Source organism: Morus notabilis, unplaced genomic scaffold (assembly GCF_000414095.1).
Source record: "Morus notabilis unplaced genomic scaffold, ASM41409v2 Scaffold757, whole genome shotgun sequence".
Lineage (NCBI taxonomy): Eukaryota > Viridiplantae > Streptophyta > Magnoliopsida > Rosales > Moraceae > Morus > Morus notabilis.
Genome location: NW_010363107.1, coordinates 16,963 through 34,850, shown reverse-complemented (window position 1 = coordinate 34,850; position 17,888 = coordinate 16,963). Strand labels below are relative to the sequence as shown.

Genomic DNA, 17,888 nt, shown 5'->3' with positions numbered 1-17,888 from the left:
ACAAACGGCAAGGGAGAGACTATGGAGGAACGGAGCAGAGGCGAGGCGAGGAGAAGGAGAGCGGCACAAAATTGAGAGAAGGAGAGAGGGAGGAGACTTCAAGACCTAGGGTTTTTTTTAATAACGCCATTATTTTTGCATTTCGGCCGGGTCGGGGTATAATTGAGTCTTGGAGGCCCAACCCGCACCCCTACCTGCAAATTGCGGGTTGACACTATTTGAAAAAAAAAAATTTGAATTACTCGAGTATGATCGATTTGGGTTCAGGGCTAATTCTTACACCCCCTACTACTAGTTGAGTTGAATTTCTTTTCGTGATGCCCTTATTTCTCTCCTCTTTACCAGGCTTTTTATTTCCAACTTCACCGACAATGTTTTAGGTACCTTCAACACATAAATGGTTTTTTATTTCAAAGGTGATATCATTATTTGGGTCGACATTTCCCACCAAAATGAGTAGAAAAGGATATCCTACTTTTATGTTGGAACGACTCTCTCTCTCTCCCTCTCTCTCTCTCTCTTCCATGTTAGAAATGTTACGACCTAAGTTGTTAGTGTTCTTATTTAGTTCTTAAAATACCATCCTCGTGCAACTTAATTTTCCCATGGAATTGAGCGCAAAGATGAAAATGGCAACAGTATTTCCTTAAAATGATAAAAATAATAATAATAATCATAATAAATTAATATTAAATGATGATGATCCTCGCGAAAATTTCTCTATTTTTATCTATCAAAATATTTTTAGATTTAAATTATCAATATTTGTCTCTTTGATTGAGGGCCTGAGCATTACTATCATATAATACTACGGTATACATGCATGCATATATATATACACACACACACACATATATCCCGGTTTTGGAGAGAATAACAGCATGAGACAAACTTCCATCTTTCCATTATGCACATAAAACTCTAAATACAATAATAGTTTTATAGATAGCTCCTCGGACCTAACTATCACCAATGCCGCGAGATTAGCAGAGACCCCCTTCCAACCTTTTAATGCATCAAACTCCAGTTTTGAATGGATATCTGCTAGCTCATAAGTCATCAAGGATGGTGGACAACAACAACCCTTGTACGAACTCGCACTTCCGAACCGTCTCCTCCTGCTCCTTGTGTGAGAGCGGCGGCTGTTGGACATTTCTGCACAACACAACAGTGTCAAATTTGCTTGAACATTGGCGCGAATTCACCAGAAACACATTGGATAGCGTGCGACTATGCAGCGTGAGAGCTAGAGAGAGGAATTGCTAGCAGCTTAAGCTAGTTAGCTCAAACAAGCACATCCCTTCTCAACCAACTTTCAGCTCCTTTACATTGATGAAAGACTTCCAAAGGAAAAGCCCCTTGCATCATTTTTTATGCAAGACTTGCTAAGCACAGTTCCTTTTCATCGTTCTTTCACACCAAGTAAATGCCATCGAAGAAAGAGTTTAACTAGTTATGTCAGTGTTCATACCTTTCGCCAAACTCTTGCTCTGATAGATCTTTCACTGAGCGTTCTTCAACTGGAGGATGAGGTTCTACACTTACAGGTTGATCAACAGGAGGTGCGTTACACATAAATGAAGATATCAAAGGATCGGGTTCTGAATTTCCAGTATAATTAAGGGAAGAACCACCAAGGAGGGCTTGTAAATATCCTTCTCGCAATTCTTTCCTCAGTAAAGAAAATGTCAAACCTGACCCATTCCTGCGAAACTTCCTTTTGCGCTGCACGTGATGTATGGTCAAGGAACACAGCGCTCAAGCATATATATAAAGCAGATAGTAGCAGTAAACCAATGAATATAGAGACCTCCAGTGTAGAAGCTCAAGTACAACCTTGACGTAATTATTCTAAAGGAAAACAAGAGCTTTCAAGCTTTCAATCATGTCACTGTAGAGGCCAAATAGGAGGGACACAAAGATAGAATCTATAGAAAACAAGTAAACGACTATGGATCAGACAATGTTCAACTAAACCTTGCAAGGTAGCACAAACATGATAAACCATATCAAAACAAGAACACAATCAAAAACTGTAACTAGAAACACTTTTGCATAAAGGATATCTTTAATAAACTTCCATGTTGTGTGGTAACATGACTAACTAGATCAGACCCGACCCTCTTTGCGCACACCGGGCATACCTGAAAGATTTACATTCAAACAATATTGCCTATGAGCAGAACATCATGCAAGTCAAAAGCAATATTAGGATCTAAAGGAATAAAAGCAGATAGCGAAAAACAGCAAAATGATCACTTCCCCCAGTAAACTCCCAAAAAGCAACTCAAACCCATAATTCAATAAATGATACTATCATACCAACTAATAAGTGGTTAAAACCTAGACAACATTCAGTGTCTGCCATAAATCAACAAGTTCAATGACTTCCACAAACTTTCTAAAACATTTTAAGCATTGTTGTGTTGGTTCCACAAACCCACATTGTTGTGTTGGTTCCACAAACCCCAATATGACTCTAGTTTTTTTTTTTTTTTTTTTTAACAAGAGTTCTTCAGTACTCGTTATCAAAAAAAAAAAGAATCCAAGCAACAGAACAGCTACAATCCAAACAGTATACAGAGATTCTACACATTCGGATATGCTAAAAACTTACAAAATAGAACACTATAAAAAAGCGAAAAACCTAAACCCACCAAAATACAAAGTAAATATTCACACTAATTTAACTTCATGTAATTACAAAACAAAAAGCAAAAATACACATACATGAAGAAAACTATGTTGGACAATTTGAGTGTAAAGGACGAAAAGAATGCAGAAAACAAGAGAGTTTGAGGCGTATAGGAATACTTTCTTTTAAAGTTTTATTTGCACTCACTTCTTACAGTTTGTTAATAAGTTTCTATTGCACATTACCCTCAAGATACAACAAATCCTTGAACACAATATCTAGTAATAATATTGTGTTTCAGAACATTAAATAAGTCTATAAATATTCTGGAGAATTAATAAAGACAGATGTGTTATTTCATGAATGAATGAATCCTTTTCAAACATTACAATCATTCACATAGAGGTACACCAATTACAATAGGTATCTCTTCATGGATTAATACACCTATTACAATAGTTATATCTATTACTAATAAGTGTTCAGATATATGTGAAAATATATCACTAATGGATGCATCACTAATGGATGCAAATGTTCGAATCGTTCATATCACAAAACACAAATTCATGTATGATTTCTGCAGAATTGGCGCTGCAGCGGGTGTTTTTCCCGCTGCAGCGCTCGGGACAGAGCCAAACAGGCCCGAGGTGCAGCGCGCAGTTTCACGCTGCAGCGCAAAACATTTCCACTGCAGCGCCTAAAGTTGGCGCTGCAGCGGGTTTGGCCGTACCAAACTGCACAACTTTGTGCAATTTGTCCACTGCAGCGTCTCTTTTGTCGCTGCAGCGCTTGTGAAGTCCATTTAATACGAATTTTCATATTTTAACACTCAAACAATTGTTTGATGACACATTCCAATCTCTCTGTCCAAAGCCAAAAAACTTTATCATCCAAAACTTTATTGAAAAAAAAAAAGGAAAAATTATGCAAAACAAAACAATACCCCATTCTTAGCTTCCACTGGATGCTCCTCATCGATGTGGCAACAGAGCCCGACGACGTCAAAATCCTCGGCGCAGAACGGGCAGAGAAACTCCGCCTTCAACTCATCATCGCCGTCGGTCTCTTCATGTCGATACAGATCTGCAATTCCACAAGTTCACCAGTGAGTCTTAAATCCCCGATCAACACCTCAGAGCTCAAAAAAGAGCAAAAATTCACTTCAATTTCCAGGGAAACAACCAGAAAATCGTATAATTTCGAGAAATTAAACCTGATCGGGACTGGTACCGCCTCGAGGAAGTGGAGAAACGAGTGTTCCACGAATCGGAGTCCATTTGAACCTGAAAGAAAGAAACAAAGAAAACTCCGAAGAGAATCGTCGAATGGGTAACGCCGGAGCCGAATTTCGCAGCTTTATTGCAAACTCAGTCCGAGGAAATTTACAGAGAAAAGGGGAAATCGAAACCCTAGGAAGACGGAAGTGAGGAAGGAACGAGGAAATTCTGTTTGTGAGAGAGAGTGGAGAAGAAACTCTCTACCAAAGTTTTGGTGGGCGTTCAGGTATTTATAGTGCCCCTTTTTGGACCAAAATGCCCACGCGTTTTCGGTTAAACTACGGGACTGCCCCTAACTGCCACGGCAAAGGCGGTCAGGGAAATTAAAGAGGATTGATTGCATCACCCGCAGGGGAATTTACTACGTCACCCCGAATGATTTGATTGGTCGCGTGTCTTCTTGCGGTTTCTCATATTTTAATCCTCTATTTTATTGGTTGCACAAAACATGTGATGATGTGATTGATTATCCCCAAAAGCAAACAAAAACATGTCGTTTATGTAACAGTTAAGATATAAAACTATGTAATTAATTCAATTAGATGCAAAGTTGGTCTCAACCAGCTCTCGTAGCTCAGTTGGTTAGAGCACCCGTTTAGTAAGCGGGAGGTCTTGAGTTCGACTCTCAACGAGAGCACAATTTTACATTTTGTTTTCAGTTTTTCACATTGCAAGCACCGAGTGTTTCTGAAAGTTGGGTTTTTAAAATAGCACGTGCATTTAACAAAATCTTATCCTAGTCTCACATTTCCGAGATAATAACTGTAGTAAAATAGTTTTTCATACACTACCATAAAAGTTATTACTAAAATCTCATATTCTTCCTAATTTCTTTACGAGCAGGCTCTCACATCTTTATACTAATTCAATAAGCTATGTGGACAAAACGTCAAAAAAGGCAAAACCTGAAAAAAAAAATGTAAATAACACCATAGCTTGGAACCTCTACTACAATGTGGGTTGTTATTAGGGCCGGCAATATGGGTCACGAACTTAAAAAAGACACGAATTTTATGGGTTAGAGTTGATAAAAAATGGGTTATGGCTGGAAAAAAAAAAAAAGAGGTTTGAGTCGACCTGAAATTGACACGAAAAATACGGGTCAATTTCAAGTTAGACCCGCCTAACCCGAACACAACACGAAACTCGTAAAAAACTAAAAAATACATATTTTTCATTACATATTTTTTATTTTATTTTGAACTTGTGATATCATGATAGTTATACTTAAAATCTTATATTATTATTTACTTAATTTCAATGGATGTTATTGTATTTTAGTGTGTTATGAATTTTAAGTTATTTCTAATATGTAAAAAACTAAATAAAAATATACAATTTTCGTGTCAATTCGGGTTCACGGGTCATTTTCGTGTCGTGTCGTGTCAACCCGTAAAGTGGTCGTGTGTCGTGTTCGTGTTGCGGTTTTTAAAAAATTTCGTGTCACGGATCGTGTTTAGGTTGACAGTAAATTTAAAAAGAAACAATCAAAATATGACACGTGACACGAATTGTCACCCCTAATTGTTATACCATGAACATGAGAAGTTGGAACATCTTGTTGAGTGGTTCCACACGAGTATTTTGAAGAGGTTAAAAGAACTTTTACGTCCAAAAACTACAAAAGGAGTATAACCTTATAAGAACTTATCCTCATAATCTGGCCTGCAAGGCACGATATTTGCATATCATCACTAAAAGACTACCAAATAACTCGAGAAGAGTGGTATGAACATGAAATATTAGAGCAAACAAAGAGGGAAAATAGTAATGAGTGTGTTAGTGTTGACCAGAATTAGATGTTTAACCTAAGCCCAGTCCATGTGTGTACTCTCAGTTAGTGGGCCTAGAAGTTGAGGCCCGGCCCACTAAATAACCTGCAGAGTCAAGATTCATAGTGGGAGACCGTTTGGTGCTTCCTGGAAAAGCATCAGAAGAATATCCTAATTGTGTTAGAACCATGTGCAATAATATCATACGCTAGTCTTATAAAATAAAATTAAAATTATGCCACGTGCACTTGATTTGGTGTGTAAACCAACTCATGCCTGCTTAATTTATTTCATTCCTTCAATCACTAATCAAAATCCAAAAGCATAAGAAATTGACACAAATATATATATATATATATGTATATACACTATATGTATATATAGATATAGATATATAAAAAGAAAGAAAGAAACAAGATATAGTTTATTCCTTTCAATAGTTGCTGCTTCACTTTATGATGCTGACTCCAATAAGGTTGCAACTTGCAGATTGAACAAAGTTGGCAATGCAAGGAACTTCATTCCAAACTCCTTTTCGCTCAAGAAAGTGTCAACTTGCACCATTTTACACGTCTATCTTACACTATCAACACGTGTAGTTGTAGAGAACCCCCAATCCTTACCGTGTGTTTGGTAGGGTGGAAAAGAGAAAAAAAAAAAAAAAAATAGAATAAGGATTTTATAGAGGAAAATGGAATTTTAGGTTGTTTGGTTGAGAAAAAATGAGGAAAAAAAGATAATAAAAATTCATGGGGCTCACCAATTTTTAATCATTCTAACTTTGAGAAGAAAAGATGAGGAACAAAATTTGACAAAAAAAATAAGATGTAAAATAACAAAATAAGAGGTAAAAAGATGAAGCATTAAATGTCTTAAATTTGACATTTTCTTTTCACTTTTCTTTCTCTTCTACTAAATAACACGAGAGAAAACTATTTTATCTCATTCACCTAGGTATATTACCCATTTAAATATCATTTAAGTGTTGTATGTACATTGAAACTCCTCTTTTTTTCTTTTTCTTTTTTTTTCCTCAATTCAAACTTGCAATGATATTCAAATGGATTACATAATATAAAACTAAGCTATTTGAATTCATCTCCATGTGTTTTAAGTAGAGATAAAGACAGAAAGAGGAAAAAAATCTTCCATTTCATTAAGCTTTCACAATGATGACCATTTTCTTGTTCTCTTTCTTTTTTCAATGTAATGCCCACGTGAGAAAATTAAAATTCTTGCCGTCCAAAATGTATCAATAGACATGGGCACATGATGGAAACGTTACTCCCATAATTCACATGACTTCTAGTTGTCAACTTTGAGGAAAGTTCATGCTTAGAGCTCTTCCATACCCTCTCCTCTTTCTTGAAAATACATCTATTTGACCCAATATCCCATGCATTGGTGAATATATATCATCATTTTGGTATCAAGCAATCTAAATGAATCCTCAAAATCACAAATTGAGTTTTTTTTTTTTTTTTTTTTTTTGTACGAACCCATTGCATTATTTTTCATCATCATTTATGTCACAATTTATTTGGACCAAATAGAAGTTCTTGGCTGTCATCATGGCCAATAATTATGGACAAACATGTTAAAATGGGTAAATTTGAAAAGAATAAGTGGTACTTGTGGCCTAGGGAGGTGTGCTGTGGTAACCCTTCCCTAGGACTAGTAAGTACCATATATGGTTTGGATGCATGCATGAGTGTAGTTATGTGGATATGATTGGTAAAAATCTCAAACTTATAAATTTTTTTTTCTTTTAATTTTATTATCAAATAAACATTCTTGGGTTGTACCTCTAAAAGTGAGGATATGTTTAGTTTATCTATTTAAATTAATGATTTTTAATTTTAATATTTAAAATTTAAACTAAAATTATAAATTTAAACACAGTAAATAAATGAATTCTCAATTTAATTTCAGACTATCAAATTGGCTGGACCTAGTTGCTTGCAAGCCTGGCAAAGGTACTCATGGATCCATTAGCCTCACCCTTTTTTTCTTATTTTTTATTTATTTTTTGGTTTTTAATTTTTTTTTTTATATATTTTGTTGGGCTAGAATGATCCACAAGTCCAAGTTGTACCATAGGATACCACTCTTTACTTTCTTGACAGGTAGTTCCCCAGCTTCACATCAATAATTCTTTGGATTGTAATTCTTAGGACTAGTGTTCCCAAATATGGTAAAAAAAGGAAAAAAGCATAAAGATGATAGTAAAGTGCCGAGCCACCAAAGGAAATTCGCATTGTGTGCAAACTTTCATACCCCAAATTGAGCTTTTGTATTCATCTTGTGATGGGAAAAATGTTTGTCCATGACGATGAGAATTTCACAACCGTTATTCTTAACTAATCATCACTCTTTAGTAGCTGTAGAAGTATAGTTCAACAAAGTCTTTATCCCAGCCATATGTTGAACAATGACATCTTGTGAAGATCATGAAAATCAATAATATTTAGATCTTGCACTATAATATGACAATGTTTAATTAGACAGCGTCAAATAACATCAAAAAGGGCTTGTTTTTTTTTCAACTCAAATTCTATTATTAACAGTGTTTTTTCTCACAAAAATTTAAATTTTATTTTTTTATTACTTAGTTGCGAAACATACTTAAAAACTTCATAGGTTGATTTAAATTTTAAATGTAAAATCGTATTAATAATAGATACAATACGATTGTCCATTTTTTATTATTCATTAGTATTCGTTTCTCAATAAGATCCACGTGAGCTTTCAGGTCGACTATCCCTACCAATACATCAACAACGCAAATCTACCATTAGAGCACTTGATATTTACCAAATAATAAGGACCCATTAAGCTTTTTCAACCTAAAATTCAAAAAACAAAAGACCAATCAAAGGGATACTCACACTATGAAATTAGCATGTTTTTTTTTTTTTTTTCGGTCATAAAAAATGCATAACCGAGGTCTTCGTCTCGGCTTGTGGTTTGACGTTTTTATTCTCCGAGAACCCCAACCCCGACCGAGTATTGTTTTCAATTATTAATTAGTTGCAGCCTTTTATTTTCAAATGAATTAATGTAGGACAACTGTTATCGTGACCTCAGACTCCTATTGGTACGATGGTTTGAATCATAATTCGTGAATCGTTATAATATTTTTTCTATAAAAAAATACACATAAATTAAAAATAATTCTGAATCATAATTATAAATTCATGAACTAAACGTACGCTTATTCTTCTCTTCCTCACTGCACGTGGCAGCCACCCTTTCCAATTCCATCACTTTCTTTTCACCTTTCACATAAAGCATCACTTTTATTTCTTCTTTCCATTTCTAACCTTTTCTAAGGCCTCGATCGTCTTCCCTCTTGATTGCCGGTGTTCCTAGCAAATTGTTTCTCGCATTAGAACTCATTAGTTGCCATCTTTCATGGCGAAGATGTTGAAAAATGCCAAACCGAGCCGAACCAAAAGGAGCCGAACTAGTGCGGGTTTTAAGGCTCAACGGGGTAGCTCGGCTTAATCTTTTAACCGGCTGAACATGTCGGTTCGGCCTAACTTTTTGAACAACTCCGGCCGAACGCTAACCGGACCAATAAGAATGTTGTTGGTTTTTGCTTATAAAGATATATATATACACACTACAATGATTGATTTGTATACAACAAAAGGGATACTCATATATATATACAGGCCTAACTTTTTGAACAACTCCGGCCGAACGCTAACCGGACCAATAAGAGTGTTGTTGGTTTTTGTTTATAAAGATATATATACACACTACAATGATTGATTTGTATACAACAATTGAAAGGATCATATATATATACACTAGATAGTTGTGTTATTGACATTTGCTATTGGTACAATATTCATTTTTCACGTTGATAAGCATGAGTCACACAATATCGCTACCATACATCAAAGTAACATGAATAAAATAATTCTACCGTTTAAATATCTAATATTTTGTCACCAAACTTGTTAACCCGAAAAAAAAAAAAAAAAAAACACACACACACAAGACAAAAGACCAATCAAGTACTATTTGATTTTTACTTAGAAAGCCATACTACACAATGATTATCCCTATATGTAAGAATTGATATAGGCAACTCATGCATATATACCATATTACATACGTATATTTGTGTATATACATATATAGATATATAGAGAGAGAGAGAGAGAGAGAGAGAGAGAGCTTAGAATTTCCCACCCTCACAAAATGACTCCCAACCTACTCTCGGCGCCACCTACTTTGTTTTGCACCACCCAAAAGCAAAAGCCCCCCACCAAAACTCCCTTCTCTTCTTCCCACCCTTGTCTTGTGATTTTTCACTTTCATTTCCGTGGGTTTTGATGGCGACTTGTATGAGACGCGCACGTACGTTATGAGGTGGGCCCACGAGCCGGTTTCTTTTCCACAAAACTGATGAGTTGTTGATGGGCCCGGCCCAATCCCCTTCCCGCGTTGGTCCACTAACACTTCGGGAGGGGCCCACCGTCGCACTACGGACACCAACACGTGTCACTTCGATTTCTTGAGCTTGAAGATGGTCCAACACGTCACGTCTGTTGTTTGCCGCTCTCTCTCTCACCTTTCTAGCTGCTGACGTGGACGGTTGAAAAGTGGGTATGTGGGGTCCAGTATTTTTCCCAAACTCAGTGAGTCCCCTATCTTCCTATGTGGGTCCCTTGTTTCCTCCGGTTGTAGTATAGCTAGCTGGATCCTGCTGTAAACGGAGGGATTGAAAATATTTGTAAATTTTAATTTATCTGATTTTATATTTTGTACAATACAAAATAAAGTAAATTTCTTTTTGAATTTTAATTTTAATTTTTATGATATAGTATACCCATAGGGATATTAAACTGTTATAACTTTATTAAATTCACTAATGATTGAATATAATTAACGTAATTTAACAATTTAAAACTGTATATTATTTGTATCTTGTCCCATAATCATTCAAATTCAAAGATTAGACAAAGGCACTGGACTTAAAATATAAGTCTTGTTAGGCAGCGTTTTCAGTAAGTTGTTTTTAAAAATAATTTCAAGAAATTAAGAAGAAAAAATTCGTTATATATACATGTTGCATAGTAATATATATATAGGCAATGTCTCTGGTCAGGCATTTGAAAAGTGTCTACCAGAATGATAGTTGTATAATTATGTATAAATTGTGTATATTTACATATAAATCGTGTATATTTACATGTAAAGCTGTGTATGTTAAGTTATAAGAAACGATAATGTATATTAATCCTCAAAATATGTATTTTTTATAGTAATTAATGAACACATAACATAAAAATATATATTGACTGATTTATTATATTTTATGTTAAATATACACAATTTTATATGTAAATATATATAATTTATATATAAATATACAATTTTTATATAAAATTATACAACTACCATTTTTGATAGTGCCAACACAATTCATATATATATATATACACATGTATTAGTATTAATGCTTGCTATATTCGAGTTTGTCCGGGAGAAATTAAAATATGATATTTAATGTACTACGAATTATGTTCTTTCACGCTTTTCTTAAAGTACCTGTACTTGGAAAATTTGTACAATTTTGGCTTAGGCCTAAGTTAACATTTACTAGTTTTGTTTTGTTGCAAAAGACAAAATTTGGAAGTAAGCTCTCTCTCTTTTTTGATGAAATGTAAGTAAGCAATGCTTTTTGTTTCCATGATCGATATGTGTGTCTATATAAATACATATAAATATGTATGTCCCATTTATTTTATTAATTCAAGTTTTATTATAATAATAAAAAATTTTAAAAAAATTTAATTTAATTTTTTTATTACAGTAAAAAATTATCAGATAAAGTCATATCTTAATTCGAATTAAAAATTCAAATCAGTAAAATAAACGGTCATATATATATATATCTATTGAAGTGAAGTTTCTTTTCTTCTAGAAATTTACATAATTATGCACAATTAAATTAGTAATTTATGTAATTCAAATTTACACGAAATAATGACACCTTGGGGGGCACTAAAGATAATTTCTTCCCAATGAATGAAGTACTCGAGACTAAAGGCAATGATGCTGAAAGGGGTATGCTCACAATGATTTTGATGTTAGTGATAATATGGTTTGTATTATGGGAGTATATTATTGTGAAAATCAGTGAATATGTTGTGCAATGGATGAGTAACAACTAACAAGTAAGCCTTTATATCACTTTCAGCTGATAGAAAAAATGGAAGAAAAAAAAACCCCCCCTTTTATCGTTAGTTAAAAAGAAAATAATTATTACAATTAATTTCTAATCTTTTTTTTAAATGATAATTACAATTAATTTCCAGTATTTTTTTTTCCTCTTTTGAGATCATAGTTCTTCACCATTAGGTCAACGCATATACACAATATATTGCTGGAAAATAACTACTCCCTCAAATAAAAAAAAAAATAATAATTATGATTCCAAAAAGAAAAAGAAAGTATTGGAGAAAATATATTTCCACGTACATAATATATTGCTGGAAAATAAATCTTAAGGTGTCGGTGTGATATCGATGGCAACTTCAACGCATTATTCACCATTAGATCAATAGTAATAACGGAGACCAACTTTAAGATTATGGTAAAAGATAGAGGAAATATAAAGGATGGAGAGGTAATATATATGGAAAAGAAAAAAGAAAATAGATATTTTTACCAAATACAATAAGAGAGGAAGAAGAATAAAGTAAAAATATTTGTTCCTTGTATAGAGAGGTCATTTTTCCAATACTATTATCATTTTTCCCACAATTCCACATTGGTATTTAATGGTTATATATAGCAAATTAATATAGCGAAATTTTTACTTTTAATTTTCTTTAAAGGTGTGTAGGTCTTTTAATCGGTAAAAAAAAAATTAAAAGTTAAATGCTCAAGGAATAAATGTGCAACAATTTACAATACAAAATATGATTTTCTTTATACCGTCAAAATGTAGGGTATACAATTTTTTAAATAATAGAAAAATCTCAATACTTATTTTTTGAAAGGTCAATGTTACTTATTAATGCCATCACTTATGTAAAAGGTTAAAAAGCAATATTTTTTTTTCCCGGTCAAAAGCCAGATATTGCATACATATGTATCGATTGTGAATCTAAAAGAGTAGCCTCTATGATTAGGTAGATTGCTTCATCAAAAACTTAAAAATACACAACTTTTTTATTACTCATGTTCTCTCTCTCTCTCTCTCTCTCTCTCTCTCTCTCTCTCTCTCTCTCTCTCTCTCTCTCTCTCTCATGTCAAATTGTAATAGAATGAAGAATAAATCATATATATATATATATAAGTCATAATATAATATGATAGATCATACAAGAATTACTCCCCACTGCTATTGTTCAATGTCCTATTCATTTACATCCCAGTGATTTTGTTGTAGTTGTGTAATAATGAATGTGGTCTCCATATTCTTCAAAGTTCATTGCGTGTTTAGTCTGTTAGATTTATTCTTATACAATGTTATGGGTAGCCTTTGTAGTATAAATTTCTTAATTTTGGTCGATTGGAAATTTTGACCGATTATAGAGATGTTGTTAAACGTTTTCATTTGAAATTATTAATGGATCCAGCCTATATTTAGAATCGGGTCTCCTTATGTATTATCATCATTCGTGTATTACAGTGTGTTTGGTACGATGAAAAAGAGAGAGGAAAGAAAATAGATTAAGAATTTCATAGAGGAAAATAAAATCTTAAGTTGTTTGGTAGAAAGGAAATGAAGAAGAAAGGAAAATAAAAATTTATGAGGCCCACCAATTTTAATCCTTTCAACTTTGGAAAGAAAAGAAGAGGAAAAAAATTTGACAAAAAAATGTGATGTAAAATAACAATTTTAACCTTCACCATTCATTATATTTTTATTTGTATTAAGATATTATTATAAAATGACTTAAATTTAACTTTTTTTTTCTTCTACCAAATAACATGAAAAAAAAAACTATTTTATTTCATTCACTTAAATATTCTACTTCTATTTCCTTCGTCTTTTTTATATATCCTACCAAACATAACATTAATGTTTGCAACTCTTTTGATTTGTTTGAATGGACTTTCCCTCGTCCAAAGGAAACAATTTTTGGTTAGATAAAGTTTCCGGGAAAGTGAAAATACAAATGACTGGCTAGGCTTATCCTATATAATCTATTATCTCCTCTCATTGGAGAAGTGACTAGTTTTTTAGCTTTGGGGGTTATGGCATGACACTCATCATATTATGCAAAAGTTGGTTTGGATTTTTTCTCCAACTTCCACGACGTGCCACGTGGAAAAGCACCAAAAAAAAAAAAAAAAAAAAAAAAAACACATTCATATAAAGCAAACTCTCATATTAATGATTATTAATAACGCGCGTGAAAACACAAACACACGTTACAACAAAATCCATAACAAATTTTTTTGCCCTCTTTTTGCCCTAAAAAGAATACCCCCCCGGCAAAGCACAAACCAATCCCCGTCAAAAGCTAAAAACCAAGAACCCAAAAATACAATAAACAATTATTATAAAATCATTAACCTCTGGAAACCGAAGCGTTTCTATGCCCTCTTTTTCCCTTTGCTTTCGCTCGGGAAGCCAAAAGCCAAAAGCCAAAGCTGCAACCAAAAAAAAAAAAAAAAAAAAAAATCTCTACACAACCTTTTGTTCGTAAGTGGGGTTTTGATTTTGTTTTGTTATTGGCTTTCCCTGGGTTTTCTTGAACTTTGGGCTCTCTTTTACTCAGGCGTAGAGGTATGGTTGTTGCTGGGTTAGACGTAAATATATATAACGATAGGCTTTTTTACAGGAACTTTATTCCCTAATAATTATAAATATACAACATGATAATTATTAAATTTAATATTAACATTAGGGATAAATAATATATGAGACGTTTGGTTTATGAATTATAACTATTTTTGATTTACGTGTATTTTTTATAAGAGAAAATACTGTAACAAATCATAAATCATGATTCGAATCAGAGAATAAATTCTCCAACTAAACGCACTCATAATCTTTAGATAAATAAATTTTTAGTGTTACTTTTCTTTAACTTTAATATTATGTTGACTAATTATCTTATTACATTTTTATAATTACGTATATTACGTTTAAAGGACATCTCATCACAAAGATTAAAGAAAAGCCCGGATATATATCGACATATCTATGTATAATATCATATAATCTTAATAAATATTCTTTAAAAGTACATAAATTAAAATTTTTATCCTCTATTTTTAATTTATAATTTTTTTAATTAAATAATTACACTAATAAAAAAATTATTTATTAAAAATAAAAAATCTAAATCTAAATGTATAAACTCTCAAAAATAAATTCTCCTTTTTTTTTTATAGTTATCTATTAGTTTGTATATATCTATCTCTATTGTCTCAAAGGCACGGTTTTTGACAGTGAAAGGCTTCTATATTTTCATCGTAATACAGAAAAGGTCGCAGGGGAATATACGGGTCTCAGTAGGCTGCTGTGCTTTTAGCAAGGTCACAGCTTTTCTTGCAGTGGAAAAGCAATGCTGATTCTTTTATTATTATTATTATTATTTTTAGTTTTTCTTTTCTTTCCTCAAGACCAAAAAAAAAAAAAAAATGTTTATTCTTGTGGATGGGGAATATTATCCTTTGAAGAATTGAGATTTTTGTTTATTTCCTAATTTAGGAAGTGTAATCGTACGTTTTCTTATAGAATCAAACTTGTGATTAGTAGTTCAGTAGTATAATAAAAAGGTAGTGTCGTTTTTTCCATTCAAAGACCAATCTCTAACGTTTGTCACCTCTATAGTTTAATAAAATTGAATCAATTTGAACTTTTATGTAAGAATGAGTAATAAATAATAGATAAAGAGCATGTTTTTCATGTGTCAAATAATAAAAAAAAAACATAAAGCATGAATTATAGGGTGCATTTAGAACTCGTTCTAAAATAATTTTATTTTTTGTATGAAAATGAAAATGTAAACGTTTTTAATCTCAAGCAGAAATTATTTTTTAAAATATGTTTGGTAGTTTTATCAAGAGATTATTTTCAGTATAAAAAAACTCATTAATGTCTCTCTCTCTGTTCGAGGGAGGAGAAAACGAAAATAAAAAATGAAAAACAATTAAAAATCGTTTTTCATTTCTTTATCATTTTACACTAAACAAAAAAATCGTTTTCATTTTCGTTTTTTTATTTTTATTGCGTCAAACGCTATTTTGAAAACGTTTTTATTTTTTCTTTCTTAAAAAACGTAAAAAATAAAAACGGGATCAATTCTAAACACGACCAAAATACTTTTCATGTGGTGCTAGATGTGTGGTTTATTAAAAATAAATAAATTGGATTTAGTTATCTCGTTTTCATTCTATTGGTAGGTCCGTAATTTCCGTTATTAAAGGAGGAAATAAGAGACACAAACAACGCTAATAATTATCTTTTAAAACAAATAAAACGTTCTATTAAGTTATTTAAAAAAGAAAAGAAATTCTCACAACTCTCATCCAATTAAACTTACCTTCATTTTGGTGGGAAAAGTAAAAGAAAAAGAAGAAGAAAAAATAAAATAAAAAGAGGCCAGCATTATAGGCCAAGGAGACCTTATCCTGTGATGCGGCGGAAATGCCATGTGTCGGCTAAGGGAAGTGGGTAGATGACGTGGCACCCAAAAACAAAAATCTGGTCAGAACGCAGAAACATATATTAGATAAAATAAACTTTTGACGGAGTTAGACTTAACGCCGTTAGTTTGTCTTCAAAGGAAGGGCACATAATTCACGCTTCAACGGTTGTCCGTTTCCGTTTGGCCGAGCCGTTCACGCGTGGAATTTGTAGCCACGTTGACACTTTACTTTTGAAGGATTTTTTTTTTTTTTTGTAATTAGTTGTTTTTATTCTTCTTAAATAAATATTTATCCACAATTTAGTATGAAAATACCTTTTATTTTATTTTTTGGCTTGCGGTATAGTGAGACTCTTTAAAAAAAATCTATTAATAGAATATCATGTTTTAACTGTTAGATTATTTTTTAACGATTTGATCTTTAAAAAAATAATTTTATGCGGAACATTGTTTTAATATAAATTTATACGGATTTAACTGTTAAAAATTTAATTTAACAGTCAAAATAAAGTGTTTCACTAATGAGTTTTTTTTAAAGAGTCTCACTATAAAGGTGTTTTTTTTTTTTTTTTTGTGTTCTTATTTTTCCTTAGGGATCTGAAAATGGAACCAAACCCACCCCCACAATAAAAGTAGTTGTTGCTTTAGCAATTTTGGTTTTTCTTAAAAAAAATATGTGTTGTATTTTTTACTTATAAATATATGTAAGTAATATTGCTCAGAATAGCTAGATTATTCGCAACTAATTTTGGGAAAGATGGACTTTTTGGCTTTGTGCTTACTTTTTTGTTATTTTGTTGTTAATACGCTTTGGATTTAATTCGTTTCTGAAGATTTTTTTTTTAGGGTAATAAAGAAATTGCAAGTTTGACCAATACATGTATGTATATGTATTGCAATGAATATATTGCGTGCTACATCCTCAATTTAAATATGGCATAGGTGTGGAATCCAATTAATTTGGGCTATTATTTGGTTGGCTTTGAGTGATGTTTACATGTAATTAGTCAACTAAGCAAAAGTGGAAATGACCAAATATTGGAAATAGACCAGGCACTGAATAACAAAATTCGAAGAAAATTGATTCAATATTGAAAAACCAATGAAATTAGACCAAAACGGTTTCTTTTTTTTTTTTTTTAAATATAAGCAATTTAAAATATATTATTTTATCAACCATTTGTCAATTCTCAATTTAACCACGCAAAATCATTTACTTTAATACAAACTGAAAAAGGGTTCTCCCTTAAATTCTTTATTATAACTTAAAAAAGTGCATTGTGCATCTCCGTTTGCCAAAATATTGATTGAAACTCTGAATCTTACATCTCATTATATTAATAATAAGTTAGTTTTATAAAATAATAATGATATATATTTTTTAGAAAAATAGAAAGCATTTAAAGTTTGAAGAACAAACCAAAAATTATTGAGGACCGCCTTTATTCATACATACTAGGAATAACGAAATTCCACAAACATTTCAACCACTAGGCTACACACCAACTTCACTATTCAAATTTTAATCCTATATGCACAAAGAAAATTAAAAAAAAAAAACTTATTTTGG

At 32.2% G+C, this 17,888-nt stretch overlaps 1 protein-coding gene and 1 non-coding gene across 2 annotated transcripts; one reads left to right on the top strand and one right to left on the bottom strand.

Annotated features, from left to right (window-relative positions):
* Positions 1-862: 862 nt before the first annotated feature.
* LOC21388360 (protein DEHYDRATION-INDUCED 19 homolog 4) lies at positions 863-4,106 on the bottom strand. Its single transcript, XM_024169212.1, has 5 exons — positions 3,852-4,106; positions 3,582-3,721; positions 2,067-2,144; positions 1,472-1,731; positions 863-1,155 (listed from the first exon to the last, which is right to left on the bottom strand). Exons 1-5 carry the CDS (start codon positions 3,913-3,915, stop codon positions 1,050-1,052), a joined length of 648 nt encoding a protein of 215 aa, XP_024024980.1. The 5' UTR covers positions 3,916-4,106; the 3' UTR covers positions 863-1,049.
* A 372-nt stretch (positions 4,107-4,478) lies between these two features.
* TRNAT-AGU lies at positions 4,479-4,552 on the top strand. The gene has a single exon. It is a non-coding gene; the product is annotated as a tRNA-Thr (tRNA).
* The last annotated feature ends 13,336 nt before the right edge of the window (positions 4,553-17,888 follow it).